The sequence below is a fragment of the Manis pentadactyla genome, chromosome 2 (genome assembly GCF_030020395.1).
Source record: "Manis pentadactyla isolate mManPen7 chromosome 2, mManPen7.hap1, whole genome shotgun sequence".
Classification (NCBI taxonomy): domain Eukaryota; kingdom Metazoa; phylum Chordata; class Mammalia; order Pholidota; family Manidae; genus Manis; species Manis pentadactyla.
The window spans coordinates 3,325,522-3,342,735 of NC_080020.1; the positions used below are offsets into that span (position 1 = coordinate 3,325,522).

General features: G+C 48.8%; 1 protein-coding gene across 1 annotated transcript in view; it reads left to right on the forward strand.

Annotated features, from left to right (window-relative positions):
• SMAD9 (SMAD family member 9) overlaps positions 1–17,214 on the forward strand; it is a 50,212-nt gene that overhangs the window by 24,984 nt on the left and 8,014 nt on the right. Inside the window, exons 3-5 of the mRNA XM_057489540.1 lie at positions 6,923–7,519; positions 9,004–9,258; positions 13,287–13,508. Of these exons, the coding sequence (XP_057345523.1) occupies positions 7,108–7,519; positions 9,004–9,258; positions 13,287–13,508 (889 nt within the window). The 5' untranslated portion in view covers positions 6,923–7,107. The remainder of the gene's footprint in view (positions 1–6,922; positions 7,520–9,003; positions 9,259–13,286; positions 13,509–17,214) is intronic.

The following is a 17,214-nucleotide window of genomic DNA, read 5'->3' on the forward strand; positions in this document are numbered from 1 at the left end:
CTCTCATTCCTTAGGGGAACATTCCGAGCCGGGGAAGCTAGCGTTTCGTGTTCACGCACAGGGCAGCAGCCCACACGGGGCAGGAGACCCAGGGGGTATTTGTTGACTGGAACAAAGAATGAATGAAACTGCTGAGAACGACTTGGGGATGGCTTCCCTGGGGAAATTTTTAAGGGCTTTTTAGGAACAATCCCTGTTCTTTGTCATGCACCGGAGCACAGTGGAAGGCAGTGACCTGTTTTTGGGAGCACTGAGGAAACAGCCATTCCTTCTTCTGTAGATCTGCATTTCTCAGAAGACCCAAGTGGGGAAGAGGGAAAGTGACAGGTGGCTTGTGTGGTTACTGTCATTACAGGCTGGAGTTATGGAAATGAGTGAAAAAATTTTTTTTGAGGAAGCCCCATATATAATCCTTGGGTGCTGACATGTGAGAGGTTCTGAATGAAACGTAGGAAAAGTTTTGAGAAGTGTTTCCGTCCTCTATGTGGCGTGGCTGTGATGCACGCTTCCTGCTGTGCCGCCAGGTCACAGTCCCTGTGTTTGAGCTGAACTGCATTTATTAAGGGGCAGGGCAGCAGGTAGAAGAGGGAGAGGGGGTTAGAGAGAGAGAATGTATGCACACGTTGCAGGCCAGCTCATTTCTTTTGTTCCTAAACACGTTAAAAAACGACACCAACCCATCCTGAGGCAACTATACAACAGTGAGAAGGTGGAAATATACCTTATTATTTACAAAACCAATTTTAAAACATCCATGTAAAGAAATGGGGAAATGACCTTTTTCCAAATACGAGCTAAGCTACTCGACGTGGATATCAGGGTATCACCTGATATTTAGAAAAATACAGTTTATCTGTTTTCAGAAGGGCATGTTGGGAACATTTTTTAAAAAGTGGTTTATTGACTACATCAGTAAAATAATCCTGTATTGCTTACAAAAAAAGCTGGAATGGTTGTAAAATTCTTGAAGTTTTAAGGATGTTTGGTGTTTTAATGGGCAAAGAGTTCATAAGATAAAGTGTCCCCAAAACTAATTTGATTTTTCCAGCTTGCTAACAATGATATTCTTTAGTGCCCAATGAAAACATTTAGATAAGATGGTCAGAATATACTTTAAAAGTTGGAATGATGTCTTAGAAGTAGGAATGTAAAGTGAAATCTCTTAATTCTACTAAAGAATCTCGATTATTTCTGACTAAAGAACTATACCTTTAGAAAAGTAAACTTTGTAAGGTGTAGCAGTTAATTCTAGCAACTACCTCATAAAGAATTTGCTAAATATTTATTTAACGAAAGGATATTTATTCCTGTAAAAACTGCACATGAATCAGATTTTTGTAAATTGAGTCATACCTTTATGTTATGATTCATTGTGTAAGATAAATCATCTCTCCCAAGTTTATACTTGTGGTAAGCCCAGATGTTCATGGGTCAGAATTGCTTGAGTAAGGACACCTTTAGGATGCCTTGTGTTGCGTAAGCTGTGGTTTATTCTTTTTGAGGTTACTTAGGTATGGGAAGTTTGATTCTTTTTTTAAGGACAGCAGTTATTTGCCAGTCTATTAACAACTCAATAAAAAATAGGCCTCTGAGGATCTTCAGTTTGTAATTGATAAATTGTTCATGGTAGAATAGTTGGTCTCGATTCTTACTCTCCTTGAGAAAGTGGAATGTTTCATAAACACCTTAAGAGTTACAAAAATAGAGGGAAGGGAGACTTGCTCTGCCAGCAGTGGAATGATACCCATTTTATAAACATGATTAGCAGTCACGTGATGACACGCTGCTTCAAAATGCATTGAGGAAGGGTGGTAAAAAAAGTCGGTCTTTATTAATAAAAAGCTTATGCAGAAAGAAATGCAAGTACAAAACACAGTCAATGCCTGGAAAAAGATGGGCAGAGTATCCCCCACTCACCTCCCAGTTTTCTGTTTTATCTCTCTGACACTGGAGCTGTTCTTCAGTTGACAGAAACTGCAGAAGGGTGTGGGCATAAGAGGTCTCCGCTCGTCTCAGCCACCATTCCCTTTCCAGAAGCAGCTCGTGTCTGCATCTTGAGCATCCTTGAGTGGTGAAAGTCTTTATCTCCAGCTCCGTCCTCTAAGCGTACAAAAGACAATCCATTCAATCACTGTTTGTCTGTAAGGAGCATAAATACTGTGTATTAGCCTTTCAGAATTTCTTCTGACGTCCTAAGCTCCATGTACTGAGGGGCATGCTCATCACAAAAAATTTAGAAGTGGTATTTTTTTCCCCACTCGAGGGCCCTGCCTACTGTCATAGGCATGTGACCAACGCATATTTTGGAGGTTTCCTGTAGTGATGTTTTGCAGCTCTTGCAGATGAGTGCTCAAGGGGCTGCTGGGCATTCAGCCTCCTCACCCAGCCCCGGGCACCTCCTTGCATCGTAAAGCGGAACGGGGCCCCGTGGCGGAGGACTCGGGTTCCGGGATGAGCAGCGGGCGCTGTTCACCTTCCGAGAGGACATCTGCCCCTCCGGGAGCTCCTCGGAGCGGGACCCTGCGGTGGCCTCGTCCTCAGCCCGGCTGGGACTGGCCTCTGTAGGAACGTGCCTTTTGTTTTCTGTCTGGTATTTCAGAGCACACCCCAGCCTTCCCACTCTCCCGCCTGCCACGGTGTCCTTGCTCCCCCAGTCGTGCGCCCCTCCAGCTCCCAGTCCTGCTTAACTGTCACGAGAGACTTCAGTCTCTTTCAGAGGAAACACCCTGATCCTCCTGTGACCAGATGGAGAAACGCACCTGCCTCTGCCCTCCTCTCCTCTCCCCTTCTCTGGTCCCATTTCCTCTCTTTATCTTTTGCAGCAGGAACCTCTCCTTCCTGATTATTCTTCTCATTCTGTAAGATGCTCTCGAGAAGCCCCGTCTTTAAAGAACGAAACAAAACAAAACAACCCTCCCCTGATCCCACCTTCCCCAACAGCTACTGCCGGGGTTAGGGCTCCAACTGTACTCGACCGTGTCCTCTGGCTGGGCTCCCTGCTGCCTCCCTGTCCGATTTATTCTCCACCGAAGCAGCCAGTGTGATCATTTAAAAATGCCTCAGATCAATTAGCTTCTTTGCCTTTTCATCCCATTCAAAGGCTCCCCTTTGCACTTAAAACAAAATCCCTTTTCTGTGCGCTGCCTCCAAAGCCCGGCATGCGCTTCCTCCAGCGCACCCGTCGCACCTCTCCTCCTGGCCACACGGGCTTTCCTTCCGTCTCCCAAGTGCACCGCTTTCTCCCCTCCCCGGTGCCCCCCTCGGAACTGTGCCTGGGCCGCTCATCCCCGTTCTCGAGAGGCTGGCATTTCCTCCCCCCGTCGCGACCCATTTAGCATCGCCCAGGCCCAGCCTTGGGTCCAGAGCTCTGCTGCCCCCAGTCTAAGCATGGCAGGGAGGTGCCCGTTGTTCCCTCTCCTCCTCTGCTCTGGGCTCTACCGCTCACTGGGTGTGTCATCTTGGACAAGCTACTTCCGATGTGCCTCGGTTTTCTCAGTGACCACGCACAGGTGTTGGAGTGGCTCAGTGGGAAAATGCGTGTGAACACTTCACCATCATACTCAAGACTCTTCAACAGTCATTCGTATAGTAATGTGTCAGGATTTTTTTACTTTTTATTTTGAACAGTAGTAAAGAGTAATAAGGAAAATAACATTTTAATAAAGTCAGCTTTAGTAAACCTGAACTTCTCGGTATTTCCTCTTCTCTTCCCTGCCTAGAGACGACTACGCTGAGTTTGGTGTTTATTCCTCTGAGATTCTTTGTTGCCTCCCTTAGTGCAGGGCCTCCACGACACGGGACAGGAGCTGTGTTGTGTAGGAATGACACCATAGTTTGGAGCCACGGTGAGACGGTGGTAGACTTTGAAATGTGACTCTCAACACCAAGGTTTCTCAGGCCCTAGATTCTTGGCTAGTCAGGATTTTCGCAAAGGATGGGGTTGGAAGGTGGCCCCTGGGTGTCACTCATCAAGGTAGAAGTTTCAACAGGCATGGTTTGAGGAAATGTACGGTTTCTTCAAACCTCTGTTGTCACCCATAACAACAAATAAATTTAGCATCGTGACCCTTGACACACACACACACACACACACACGCAGAACACATACCTGTGAATGAAAAGTTTTAGTAAAATACTAATTCTTTCTGCTAGCTACACTGCAGGATAGTTCATTTTGTTGTTTTTACAAAAGCTGTTTCATTCCAATAAGTTGATATCACATGCCATTAATAGATAGGAACCCACAGTTAAAACACAACCACAAACACTGGTTATAGGACCGCTGTATGTTTCATGGAGTGGAATTTTTTTACACGGTGTATGTAGTTTAACTCTGCTGAGCATTTTTTAGAAAAAGCCTTTTCCTATCACTGACCTAAGCCTTTAATTACTAAAATTAAATCCCATGTAAAACCAAGCAGAATTCAAAGCTCTCTGGGAGCTCAGATTATTCTGGGCCGTGTTACTTCTCTTTAAAGCTCCCGACCCCTCAACCATTGCCTCAAGACAGCCCGGCTCGATTAAGGAAACAGAACTGGAACACAGTGACTTAAGTGTATAAATTTGTGATTGTTAAGCCGCAAAACCAACCTTTCCAAATAAAACTGAGCGCAAGTCCACCTGCCAGGTGGGAAGAGCAGCTCTCCAGCCCTCAGCTCCCCTTTTCCTTGTGGCTTCCCTCTGTGCGCGCTAAAGTCTACACGAGGAGCAAAGCAGTGTAAGCAAGGATTAACGTTTATTAAATGTCATCGGTGATTTGTGACCAGGCCGCCATCCTCCTCGCGTGAGGTGCATGATAAATACGACACTAGCCGCAGTTCATTAGCAGCACCTTTGCCCTAAGAAGTTGCTGGAACTGTCCTCAGAAAGGTGCAGCTTTCCCTCCAGGGAAGCAACAGAGAAAATGATATTTATGTATATGAAGCAAGCAGCTGTTGGAGGTGATGAGTCAGATTGATTCCAAGATTTGAAAATATGTCAGTTTGCTCCGGAACGTTACCAACAGCCAGTTTAAATAGTAATAGGGTGGCTGGTTTCTAAAATCTGCAAGGATAGGGTTTTGTTTAATTAAGCCAGTTATGTCAGACTAGGAAATGCAGTTTTGCCTCAGGAAATGAAAACCGGACTGTCGGACAACTGGGAAAGAATGTCTCCTTCAGGTGAGGCGGCAAAGAGTTCAGCTCATTTTCAGGCAGGATAACAGATGTGACACCAGTACTTTTTTTTTTTGGTATCATTAATCTACATTTACATGAAGAACATTATGTTTACTAGGCTCCCCCCTTCACCAAGTCCCCCCCACATACCCCTTCACAGTCACTGTCCATCTGTGTAGTAAGATGCTGTAAAATCACTACTTGTCTTCTCCGTGTTGCGCAGCCCTCCCCATGCCGCCCCCCACTCATACTATGCATGCTAATCATATTGCCCTCTTTCTCCCCCCCCCCTTATCCCTCCCTTCCCTCCCATCCTCCCCAGTCCCTTTCCCTTTGGTAACTATTAGTCCATTCTTGGGTTCTGTGATTCTGCTGCTGTTTTGTTCCTTCAGTTTTGCTTTGTTCTTATGCTCCACATATGAGTGAAATCATTTGGTACTTGTCTTTCTCCGCCTGGCTTATTTCACTGAGCATAATACCCTCTAGCTCCATCCATGTTGTTGCAAATGGTAGGATTTGTTTTTTTCTTATGGTTGAATAATATTCCATTGTGTATATGTACCACATCTTCTTTATCCATTCATCTACTGATGGACACTTAGGTTGCTTCCATATCTTGGCTATTGTAAATAGTGCAGCGATAAACATAGGGGTGCATCTGTCTTTTTCAAAGTGGAATTCTGCATTCTTAGGGTAAATTCCTATAAGTACTTTTTGTGTATGAACTTATGTATGTGATTATTGTAACTTCTAGAGAAGCAGTCCTCAGACCTTTTGGGCTTAGCTCCTTCTGTCTTTTAAGATTCATTGAGAACTCCAAAGAACCATTGCTTATGTGGCTTGTATCTATACCAATTTTTACCATGTTAGAAATTAAAAACTAAAAAATATTTACTCACCCATTAAAAGACAATAATAAACCCATCATATATTAACAAACAGAAACATCTCTATTTAAAAACTGTATTTTTCCCAAAAAGGAGTGAAAGCAGTGTCATTGCTGTATATCTTTGCAAATCTCTTTAACTCCTGGCTCAATAGAAACACTTGGATTCTTACATCTGTTTCTGCCATGACGTCATTTGGGTTGAAGCGCATGAAGGAAATCTAACACATACACATCGTAGTTGGAAAAGAGAGGACCTCTCAGTCCCTGCAAGGGACTGTGGGACTCCCAGGGGTCCAACCCTGTCCTAGAGAATAATTTGGAAGAATATATGAGTGGTGAGATTATTAGTGATCCTCATTTTCTTCTATTTCACTTACACATATTTTCTCCAGTGAACACAGATTACTTGCACAGGCTAAAATGGGGAAGGACAAAGCATGGGGATACTGAGGAAAGATTACGGAGGCCCTAAAAACTCAGGCAGAGATGTCTGTACTTGGGAAACCAAGGGGCTACTGTAATTTCTTAAGTAGGGAAACGGCTTGCTAAACATTCCTTTGGGAGTAAAGGGGCTACAATTGGCAGAGAGGACAGACCTCAGAGGGTGTTGCAGTAACTGGGGGGGCAGTGAGGTGGGTGAGGCCTCAGGTCCCGGTGGGAATGGTGAGAAAAGTTGGCAATCTGAAAGACCTTTCAAAGGCAGAATGACCAAGGCTTGGGTGTAGAGAATAAAGGAGAAGGAGAAGGAAGAGCCCTAGATGACCAAGAGTTTTCATGCATGAAATATCTGAAGACTATTTTCTGCCTTGAATCCAGTCCTTCACGTTTTCTGGAAACTATCCTGATTAAGCTAATAGAAGCTGTTCTTGTTTTTCAGAGCCGCCCAGCCCCTTCCAGGCAGAAAGTCCACACACTTCCCAGCCTGAACCAGCGACCTCAGAAGAGCAGGAAGACCTGTGACGTCCCTGGGGAGCCGTGTGCTGCGCGCTTCCCTCGGGGCCCGCAGGCAGTGAGGGCCGTCTGTGCGCTCGCTGTGGTGCCGGACGCCCGTGGTCCCCTCTTATGCACTCCAGCACCCCCATCAGCTCCCTCTTCTCCTTCACCAGCCCAGCAGTGAAGAGACTGCTAGGCTGGAAGCAAGGAGATGAAGAGGAAAAGTGGGCGGAGAAGGCAGTGGACTCTTTAGTGAAGAAATTAAAGAAGAAGAAAGGGGCAATGGATGAGCTGGAGAGGGCCCTCAGCTGTCCGGGGCAGCCCAGCAAGTGTGTGACGATTCCCCGGTCCCTGGACGGGCGGCTGCAGGTGTCCCACCGCAAGGGCCTGCCCCACGTTATTTACTGCCGCGTGTGGCGCTGGCCCGACCTCCAGTCTCACCACGAGCTGAAGCCGCTGGAGTGCTGCGAGTTCCCGTTCGGCTCCAAGCAGAAGGAGGTGTGCATTAACCCCTATCACTACCGCCGGGTGGAGACCCCAGGTGAGCTCGCTGCTTGACACCGCTGTGTCTTCTAAAAGCTAAGGAGGTGGGTCCCAGTTGACAGGCATCAGCCAGGTAAGGGCCACCTCGCATCCGAGAGACGAGAGGAGGTTCAATTTTGAGGAACTAACCCCAAATTTTGTAATCAGAGAAGTATAGAAAGCAGATGTTTCCAGTGTGCATGTGAGCTCTGTGTGCTTTGGAGAATCCCAGTTTTTATTTTGATGTATTTTGGGGTCATCATCATGTTTTTCCAGTTCTTGAGGCCTGTGAAGGTCTTAATCGACCTTGATAAGATTAACTGTACACATAGACCCCCCCCGCCTCGGTGTCTGGTCTCGTTCAGCTCAACTGAGCTGAGCTGAGAGGGTGTTTTGGTGCCCCCCCCCCTCCAAGCTCAGGTGAGGGGAGCTATCTCAGGTCTGGGTCTGAAAACAGCCATTGAAACAGTTGCTGGAGATCCTTCTAGGACTGAAAACAGTGGGTTGTGGGGAGACTGGCAGTTGTTCCTAAATGCGGCTTTAAATAGAGGAAAGTATTGTTCCCGAGTTCTCCACACACCGTGTGTGTGCGTGCGCATGTGTGCACACACACATTCACCCCCTTTCTGGAGAAGGCTGGTGTTTGTCTTTGTTCCTTCCCACTGGCCAGAGCATTCTGATGCGCCCCTCTTCGGGCGCGCATTCCCCTGGCTGGAGGATGCAGTTTCGTGGGAGCCTCCTCTCCCTGACCGGCCACATGCCTCGCCCAGGAGACCACAGGGCCGCACACGCCCCCTGGAGATGGCCACGTCCGTTGAGGGACGGTTCTGGCGTGGTGGGCAGGCCGTGGCGGGGGTCCAGCCCGCCGCCTGGTCCAGGGTACACGGTAGCGGGCGGGTCATGCTCCCAGCACTCAGGGGCAGCTTTCTGGTAAAAACAGGCAGACCGTTTGTTTTTACTTCAGCACCACTAAGCCTGAAGTGTCGGCTGCTCATCTAAGTAATTCAGGGCGCTTTCTGGAGGGCAAACATTCTAGACATCGCTTAGGGCTTCCCCGCAAGCAATAGAAATGGGTTTTTGCCTTAAAATGAAAAACTCACTGTATTGGCAGAATCAAAGACGTTAAACAATGAAACTCCAGCCCGCAGAAGGCCGGGTGGGGGGCAGCTCTGGCGGCCTCGGTGCGGGAGGGAGCGGGCGGCCCGTCAGTGCCGACCCCGGGACGGTTCCCCTCTGGCCTTTGTGCTGTGATGTGCTCATCGGTCGGGCTCAGCTGACTCCCACGCTCACGCTTTGGGAAGAGAGGGGACCCGACTTGGCAGTGTCGTGATGAGCACAAAGAAGGTGGGGGTGCCCTTACCCAAGGGAACCCGGTTTTGTCATCGGAGAACGAGCAGACGCCGCAGGCCGGGGCCCGTGCAGTGCTGGCGGCCAGGGCCCAGCTCCGACCCCGCGCCCGCCTCCGGTGACCCGGGCCCACCGCCAGCGCCCCTCTCCCCGCAGTGCTCCCGCCGGTGCTCGTGCCGCGACACAGCGAGTACAACCCGCAGCTCAGCCTCCTGGCCAAGTTCCGCAGCGCCTCCCTGCACGCGGAGCCGCTCATGCCGCACAACGCCACCTACCCCGACGCCTTCCAGCAGCCGGGCCCCGCGTTCCCCCTGTCGCCGGGCCCCGCGTTCTCCCCGTCGCCGTGCGCGGCCGGCGGCCCGCACTCCCCAGGGAGCCCCTCGGAGCCCGAGAGCCCCTATCCGCGCTCAGGTGAGTAAGGCTGCGTCTGCACGGCTCTGCAGGTGGGACCGTCACAGTCACAGTCACAGTCAGCGTGCCTGGGACTCGGGCGGGGCTTTGCAGGTGGCAGCAGCCCCCTGTGGGCGCTGGGCCCTGCCGCCCTCTCAGACGGGGGTGCGGGCGTGGGGGGCACACTCACCGTGGAGCAGGTGCCCTGGGGCCGTGCCGGGGCTGCTCCGAAAGCTCCCAGAAACCACACAGATTTGAACAGCATCCCTGCGGTTCCCAGGGATTTTTTTTCAAAGGCAGTAGAAATGAGATCATAAAATGCTTCTGTAACCTGGGCAGGAAGACGCGGCCCAGGATGGCAGTGGGGAGGGTCAGCGCTTGGCCTTTCTTTCCTTTGGCCGTCTCTGCACGGTCAGAGGGGTCTCCGCCTGCAAAAGCTGCCTGCCTAGCTCAGCGGGCCAGCGGCCAGGCCCGTCCCCCCCTGTGCTGTGTGAAGCCAGCCCAGCATCTTGAAGACAGAGCCACCTGATAAACATATGCCCAACTGGAAAAGCAGGACACACTGCCTGGCCCCGGGCAGGGGGGGTTCACACACGTTGTCTAACCGCACACACCACCACACCTAAGTGAGTCCAAGTCAGAATGTAGAGAAGATTTCTGGGCACATCATGAGTGTGAGAACATACTGTCCTTAGCGAACAAGTTCCTGGAGGCATTAAAATACATCTGGTGCTTGTGTTATGATCCGCCTCATTCATTTGTTCACATATTCATTTATTTAACATTTCTTAAACTCTTCTATATGTAAGCATCAGCTTCAGGTACTAAAACTAGAATTCATAGATTAATAAAAATTGTCCCAGCCCTTGGAGAGCTTACAAAATGTGGGAAGAAGGTGTTGCCCCCTCCCTCAAGGTTTCCCTTTTGCCCAAGATCAGTGCATCTACTTTACATATACATCTACTATTACGTTTATCAATTATATTTACATATAATTCTTTGCATGTCTGTTTAGCCCATTCGCTGTCAGTCACGCTCTCATTCCTACGTGTAACACAGAGCCTAACATTCAGCATTTGCTTACTCGTTGATTACAGAGTAAATGAATTACCACACAGGCATTTGGAACCCTGGGGCTCAGGGTTGTCGATACAGATTATACCAAGCCAGTAAGCAGTGACTGGGCACCCGCTAAGTGCCAGGCGCTGTGCTGGGACTAGTGGTACAATGACGATGATTATGGCAGAGGTCTCTGGCCTTCAAGAGGCAGTGTCTGTGGAGCACGAGCGTGTAACTAAGTAAGGGAGTGCGATGCAGGCTGTAGAGGCGAGTGAGCATAAGGACCTGAGCTCAGGAAGGGATGTGGGAATGGAAAGATGGCAGTGAATTTGAGGAGATGGTATCAACAATATCTGATGTGGAGGTGAGGGCTGAGAAGCTGGAAGGGAGCTCGGAGCACAGAGTGGAAGGAGATGGTTCCCTTCTTGCAAGTGGCTGAATTCACTGAGAAAGGGACACACAGAAAGAGAAGTCATTTGAGGACAGAGACATGGTTAAGGGACATGCAGGCAATTACGCCTCAAAAACATATTTGCATAAAACATCTGTGCCACAAAGGTTCCCTGTCCTGACTTAGTATTCCTGCACTGGTTAAACTAACAGGTTGATAGTTTTCTTCTTCCTCCCCACGAAGGGCAGAGCCCAGAGCCTAAGCAGAAGCATCATTAGTTTCTCATGGAGGGAGGACCTCTTTTATTTTCAAATAAAATAATTCTTTTCTGAATGGTTAACAGCAAAATGCCACCCTGAATAACAGGTCCATCGATCAATGAGAGTAAGAGGAACTTTCGAAATGAACTGATTCAGCTTAAGGTTTTTAACAGCACTATTGAGATATAATTTCCCTGCCACACAATCCACCCACTTAAAATGTGTGATTTTGTGGGTTTTCATGTTATATTAACTTTTTAAGTTGTGGTAAAATATGTATCATGTAAATCTTGCCATTAAGTACAATCAGAGTTCTGTGCAACTACTATTTCCTATTTTTTTTAATCACCCCAAACTCTGTACCCATTAAGCAGTAGCTCCCCATTTCCCCCCTGCCTCCAGCCCCTGCAAACCCCTAATCTACTTTCTGTCTCTATGATGTTCCCTATGCCTCATATAAGTGGCATCATGCAATATCCGTCCTTTCGTGTCGGGCTTATTTCTCTCAGCACAATGTTTTCATAGTTCATCCATGTACACGTGTCAGCCACTTCTTTCTTGTGACTAGATGGTTCCATTATATGCATATACCACTTTTTAAAAAGATCCCTTTATTGGTTGATGGAAATTAGGGTTGTTTCCACATTTTGGCTGTTGAGAATAATGCTGCCTTGAACACTGGCATACAAGTATCTGTTCGAGTCTCTCCCTTCAGTTCCTTTGGGCTTATGTCCAGGAGTGGACATGCTGGGTTGCAAGGTGGCTCTATGCTCAGCCCCTTAATTTTGCAGATAGGTTTACTCAGGGACCTACAAAGGGCCACCTTGCTTTCTAACTTTTCCACCAGGACTGTAGTTCACTTTGTCCACAGAAATGCCTTATTCATGGTTGCCCAGTCTGGTCTGTGGACCACCCACATTAAAATTGCCAGCAATGCCTTTTAGAATGTCCACTGCTACATACAGCCTCTGATCTATAGACTCAAAATGTCTGGGAGCAGGGCCAGCAATCTGGATTTTTAACAAGTTCCACTGGTGATTTTTATGCACCCTTAAGTGTGAGGAATACTTGAATGGACAATTCAGTTCAACCAAGGCAGAGAGAGTCAATATTTTATGCCACTGAGCTCCCCCACTAATGTACTGACTGTTCTACACTCACATTGGAACGTATACAGGAGGAATCAGTTATTCTGAGGTCCTCATGAAGGAGGTTTCCCTCTGCCACAGGAGTTTTTATTTTGTTACGAATCAGTGTCTGGTATCATCTGTTAACCACATATCACTTGCCTTATCGTAATCACTGTCCAGTCATAGGAACTGATATTTTGGGAGGAAATTTCTTCTCAGCATGCTTGGGGCACAAGGTTATAATCTGGTTTCAGACATTGTGTGTTTGGGGGGTGTATTTTGGACCATCTCAAAGACAGGGCAGCCACATGGACATTGGATAGTCTGTGGCAACAGAGGAACTGAAAATTAAGCTCACTTCAAAGCTTTAGCTTTCTCTGTTTTGAAAGGCAGACAAGAGGCTATTCTGCTCTTGCGAAAAGCTTAGGAGAATAGCTTCTAGATCTGAAAATCTTATCATGAGGTCATTTGAACTCAGTGATAGCTCATAGGTCAGAGGGAAGCTAATCACCCCTTAGTGAGGCTCCCAGGGGAGTCCAGTTCTTCTGTCTGACCCTCAGCGCCACTGCAGAATGGCCTCATTACATTACATTACTGGTTTTTCTTTAGCAGCAACACTGGCCACCAAATGGAGCCGTTTAATGGCAAAAATGGGGTCGATCTGACTGTCTTTGTGTCGTGTATCAGTTTGACATTCCTCTGTGACCGCTTTCTTTTGGTTGACACCCCTCCCCACCCCCCGCCTTAAGCCACACAAGCCTCAGGGACCCAGAAAGGCCTGCCTGTAGATGCCACGGCCCGTAGTCACCTGGTGCTGTCTGCGCCAAAGGGAGGGGACCTGCTGTCTCTCGTGGGTGAGGGTGAGGTGACCTGCCCACCCCTGTTTAAATGTGTTCCCTTTAGGGGTGATGACGTTTGCCTCTGTGTGTTCATGTGGTGGTTTGTCTGGCTTCCTCGCTACCAATAAGAGTGTTTACAGATGCTCTGAATACGGGAGCGTCCCAGGGACCGCGGCCTCTGTGTTAGCCAAACAGGCCCATCACAGACAGTGTCCCTTAAGGGGACTGGGGTGACCGGCCACCGTGGAGGCCCCTGGTCTCGCAGCCAGCGCTCTGGGTAACGCGTCGGCCCGAGTGTCCGGGGGGCTCGCGAGATGGGGAGGCCCGGCGTGGGCACTTCTGACGCGCCCTCCGGTCCATCTCCCTGCAGACTTCCGGCCGGTGTGCTACGAGGAGCCGCAGCACTGGTGCTCCGTCGCCTACTACGAGCTGAACAACCGCGTCGGGGAGACGTTCCAGGCCTCCTCCCGGAGCGTGCTCATCGACGGCTTCACAGACCCCTCGAACAACAGGAGCAGATTCTGCCTTGGGCTCCTCTCCAACGTCAACAGGAACTCCACGATAGAGAACACCAGGAGACACATAGGAAAGGGTAGGGGCAGAGGAGTGATTCCGCCCTGTGCGCTTCTGAGCGAGCCAGGGAAACAGAAACAAGCCTCGTCCTGGCCGCGCATCCCGGTGGGTGATCCCAGGGGTGGGTGCTGGGGAGGCACGGGGGCGTTCAGGACCTCGGAATTGCTTAAATGTGAAAAAAATTTTTAAGAAGTGGCTTCAAAACATGCCATAAAGTGGTAAAAAAAAAAATCAGCTTGGAATATTTTGAAGGCAAGAGCTCTCAGCCTTCCGCAGGGTCGGAGGATGTTTCTCAGGAGCTCCTGTGCACCATTTGGTTCTGAGCTGCACGGCTTCCTGGAGCGCCAGGCTGACCGTGCGCAGCAACGCGCACCCCTAAGTTCGTGAGCAAGTTTACTAGCTCTGTGGTCGTAATTGGTGGAGACACTTAGGTTTCAGATGGGCATTCATCTCACAGATATTTACGGAGCGTCTACTCTCAGCCGGACCGTTGTGGCACTAGGGGTGCAGCGGTGGGATACGAACAAGCCAAACCAAATGGGAGAATTCCTGCCTGCGTGGCTTACCTGCTACTAAGGAAAGACAGACGAGAAAAAAAATGCGTTTAACACATCAAACGATTAGTGTCTAGAGAAAAACAAAGGAGGAGAAGAGAAGGGGGTGGGCCTGGTGTAATTTAGAGCAGGGTAGCTGGGGAGGCGAGGAGAGCTTTCCAGAGGAGGTGAGCCAAAGAGGGCATTAGCCGCAGGTATCCGCGGTGGGTCGGTGCCCTCCAAGCAAAGGAGTGGCGGCTGTACTCTGAGGCCTGCCTGGCTTAGTGTGAGGAACAGCAGGGACGCCAGGGCGGGTGGATCAGAGTGAAGGCGGGCGTGGGGAGCCATGAGAGAGGAGGCGACAGGACCAGGTGGCAGAGGCCAGGAGCCCATTCAAAGTGCCTTAGCTTTACTGTGTAGACTTAACGTTGAGGCGTTTACACATCTGAGTTTTCATTGTAGCAGGTTCCCCTGGCTGTTATATTAGGATTAAACTGTTGTGGGCGAGGGTGAATGGTTTAAAAACATGCATAAAAGCCTGAAAGGCATGTAACAAATGGCAGCTTTACTTCTGGGCTGTAGGTTTGTGGCAGATTTTTCTTGTGTACATCTCTACTTTCTCGGTTTTCTCTCATGGGCTCCCTTGGTCATGTGAGGACAGGGTGGGACGTGGCGGGGGAGGGCACGCGGGCTTGCTGTGGTGGGGGGGGAGGGGGTATTCTTTCTCCCATGTATTTGAGTATATGTGTAACTGTATAAGGGCTTTCTAAAAATGCCATTATTATACCCAGAAATAGGCACTTTCCTAAAGGTCCAGATAATCCCCACAGCCAGATTTTCAAGTAGTGTGCACAGCAAAGGCAGTGTCGGTCACCAGCTCACGGGAAGGTGTTGGGCTGATGCTAGTATGTTTAGGTTTATTCTTAAGAGAGGGAAGGGGCATGGGAGGCCCCTGAGCAGGGTGCCTGGGTGAGGAGATGCACCTTCCGCAGCAGTATCTGTCCCTCCCCCTTCAGCAAGGGGCCCACGTGTATCCCTTCCACCCTGACTTCCTCACCTTAGATTCCAGAGCACCGGGACCCTCACGCCAGCCCGACTCACCCACCCTCCTCCAGCCTTCTGTCACTAGGCCTACGGAAGAGGTCTAGAAGGTGACACTTAGCAAACCCCAGTCAAACTCAAGGGCTGCCTGTCCTGATTAACCACGGCCTAGGACTCTAAATGCCCCAGTGTCATAAAAGGTGGGCAGCAGTCACACACACACGTGGAAAGTTCAGGTAAAGAGGCAGCCCAGAAAGAGAGGTGGTCCTGGATTCTCTGTCATCTCAGGCAGCACTTTCTGCGGGCATATTCCATGTGCCTCGCTGTTTCTGTGGAGATCTCGAATCTGAGGCACCCGTTGTGAGCCTCTAGTGTGGCGTGTCAAATGGACGCAAAGAAGACCTGTTGTCTTCTGGACTCCTCTTCAGCTCTGCTGTCGCTGGCCAAAGGTCAGCTTCCTTCACGTCGGAGTGAGCCCCGTCCTTGTCTGGTGTTCAGAGCCGGCTCAGGCCCCTGCACACTCTTCCTCTGGGGCCTGCAGGCGGCTTGCTGTGCTCCCCTATTGCTCCAGATGCTAAACTGCTGCCTCCCTGCCCAGGCTCCTCTGCTGTCCTTACTCTGCAACTGTGCTGTTGTTGCAGCTAAGACTTTAACAGGATTGAAAATCATTCCTTAAATAAAGACCAGAGTCAGATAACAAAACCCTTACCTGTTTTACTTCATAGGGTCTGGGAGGATTATGCGTTTGAAGGTCATTCAGTTCAAACACACCACAAACACTTTGCGGCCTGCTTCTCCGGCTCCTTCAGCACCTGCTCACCCTCTTTGGAAAAACCCCAGCCAACCCCCCAGGCAGGCCCTCCCCCGGGGCTGTGAGAGGCGTCAGCTTGGATTTCCTTCTGCCCCCTCGGCACAGTCTGGGCCATGGATGTCCAGGGAGAGCGAGTGATGGACATGGGAAGAAAGGGGAGAGATGGCCGAGGGAGGAGGAGGGGAGCTGGTCCCATCTAGGCGGCAAGAGGGCAGCCGTCTGGGCACCATGACCTGGGCTCCGCAGTGACGGGGTCAGAACGCATGATACTGGGAACCACTCTTGCCTGAATTGTCCTGAGGAAAAGGCGAGGAGAAAAGGCAGCCACGAAGGCCATGGGAGGTGATCGCGTACCGTGTGCACTTGCCCAAGAGCTCCTTGTACCCCGGACAGGGACGCTGACAGCTTCTCAGCTGTGTTTCCTAAATACACAGGTGTGCAGACCGGGTCTGAGAACCCTCGGAGATCTGTAAATTCCATTATTTAAAAAGTTTGTATTTTCATTTTGAGGAAATCCAAAATACATCAACGTCAACATATTTTGTGCCATTGCTACGAACACCGGGTACCACGTGGTGATTGTATTTACTACCATGTTGGCACCCAGTACCGGAGATTTTTGTTTCTGCTAAAAAGGGTTGAAGAAAAGTTCTGGTATTTACTATTCACTCAACTAGAACGTCTTCATTTTATCCCAGACCTTTGCTAGAAATCCATGTTGAACCTTAAACCCAGACATTTGGAAGGAAAAAAAAATCAACTAAAATTTAATTTGGTTTGAAAATTACTCCAAGTAGCAACATTTTCAAGATGCTCTTTGCCTTTTAACTCTAAGAATGTGAGGTATAGTAGCATAAAATACATTTTGATTATAAGTTCTTATATATAAAAATGTGGCAAGAATTTCGTTGTTAGCAAGTAAAAAACAGGCATCATTTCTATGGTCTGTAATAGTAGGTGATAATCTTTAACATTAAATAGGTCTTTGAGGTATTTATCAAGAGAAGTGAATTTGTAATTGTTGGTTAAACAAAATCTAAACTTCATTTTTTGTTTCCTCTAAAGTGGTTTTAAGTGTATGCACTTAAGTAACTTTTCCATGATATTATCTATTACTTATTTACATATGGACCTGAAGGACTATTTGATGTGTTCTGCATTATATATTTATTTTGCATGTAATATAATGAAATTTAATTTTAGAATGGATAAGTGTGGGATCGAGAGTGACAGCAGTAGGACGGGAGAGCCGGCTTGTTTGCCCCTGGCAGTGATTGTAAACATGGGTTGCAATCCACTTTTAAGTGGATTCATGAAAAGGACACAGATTAAAATTAAAG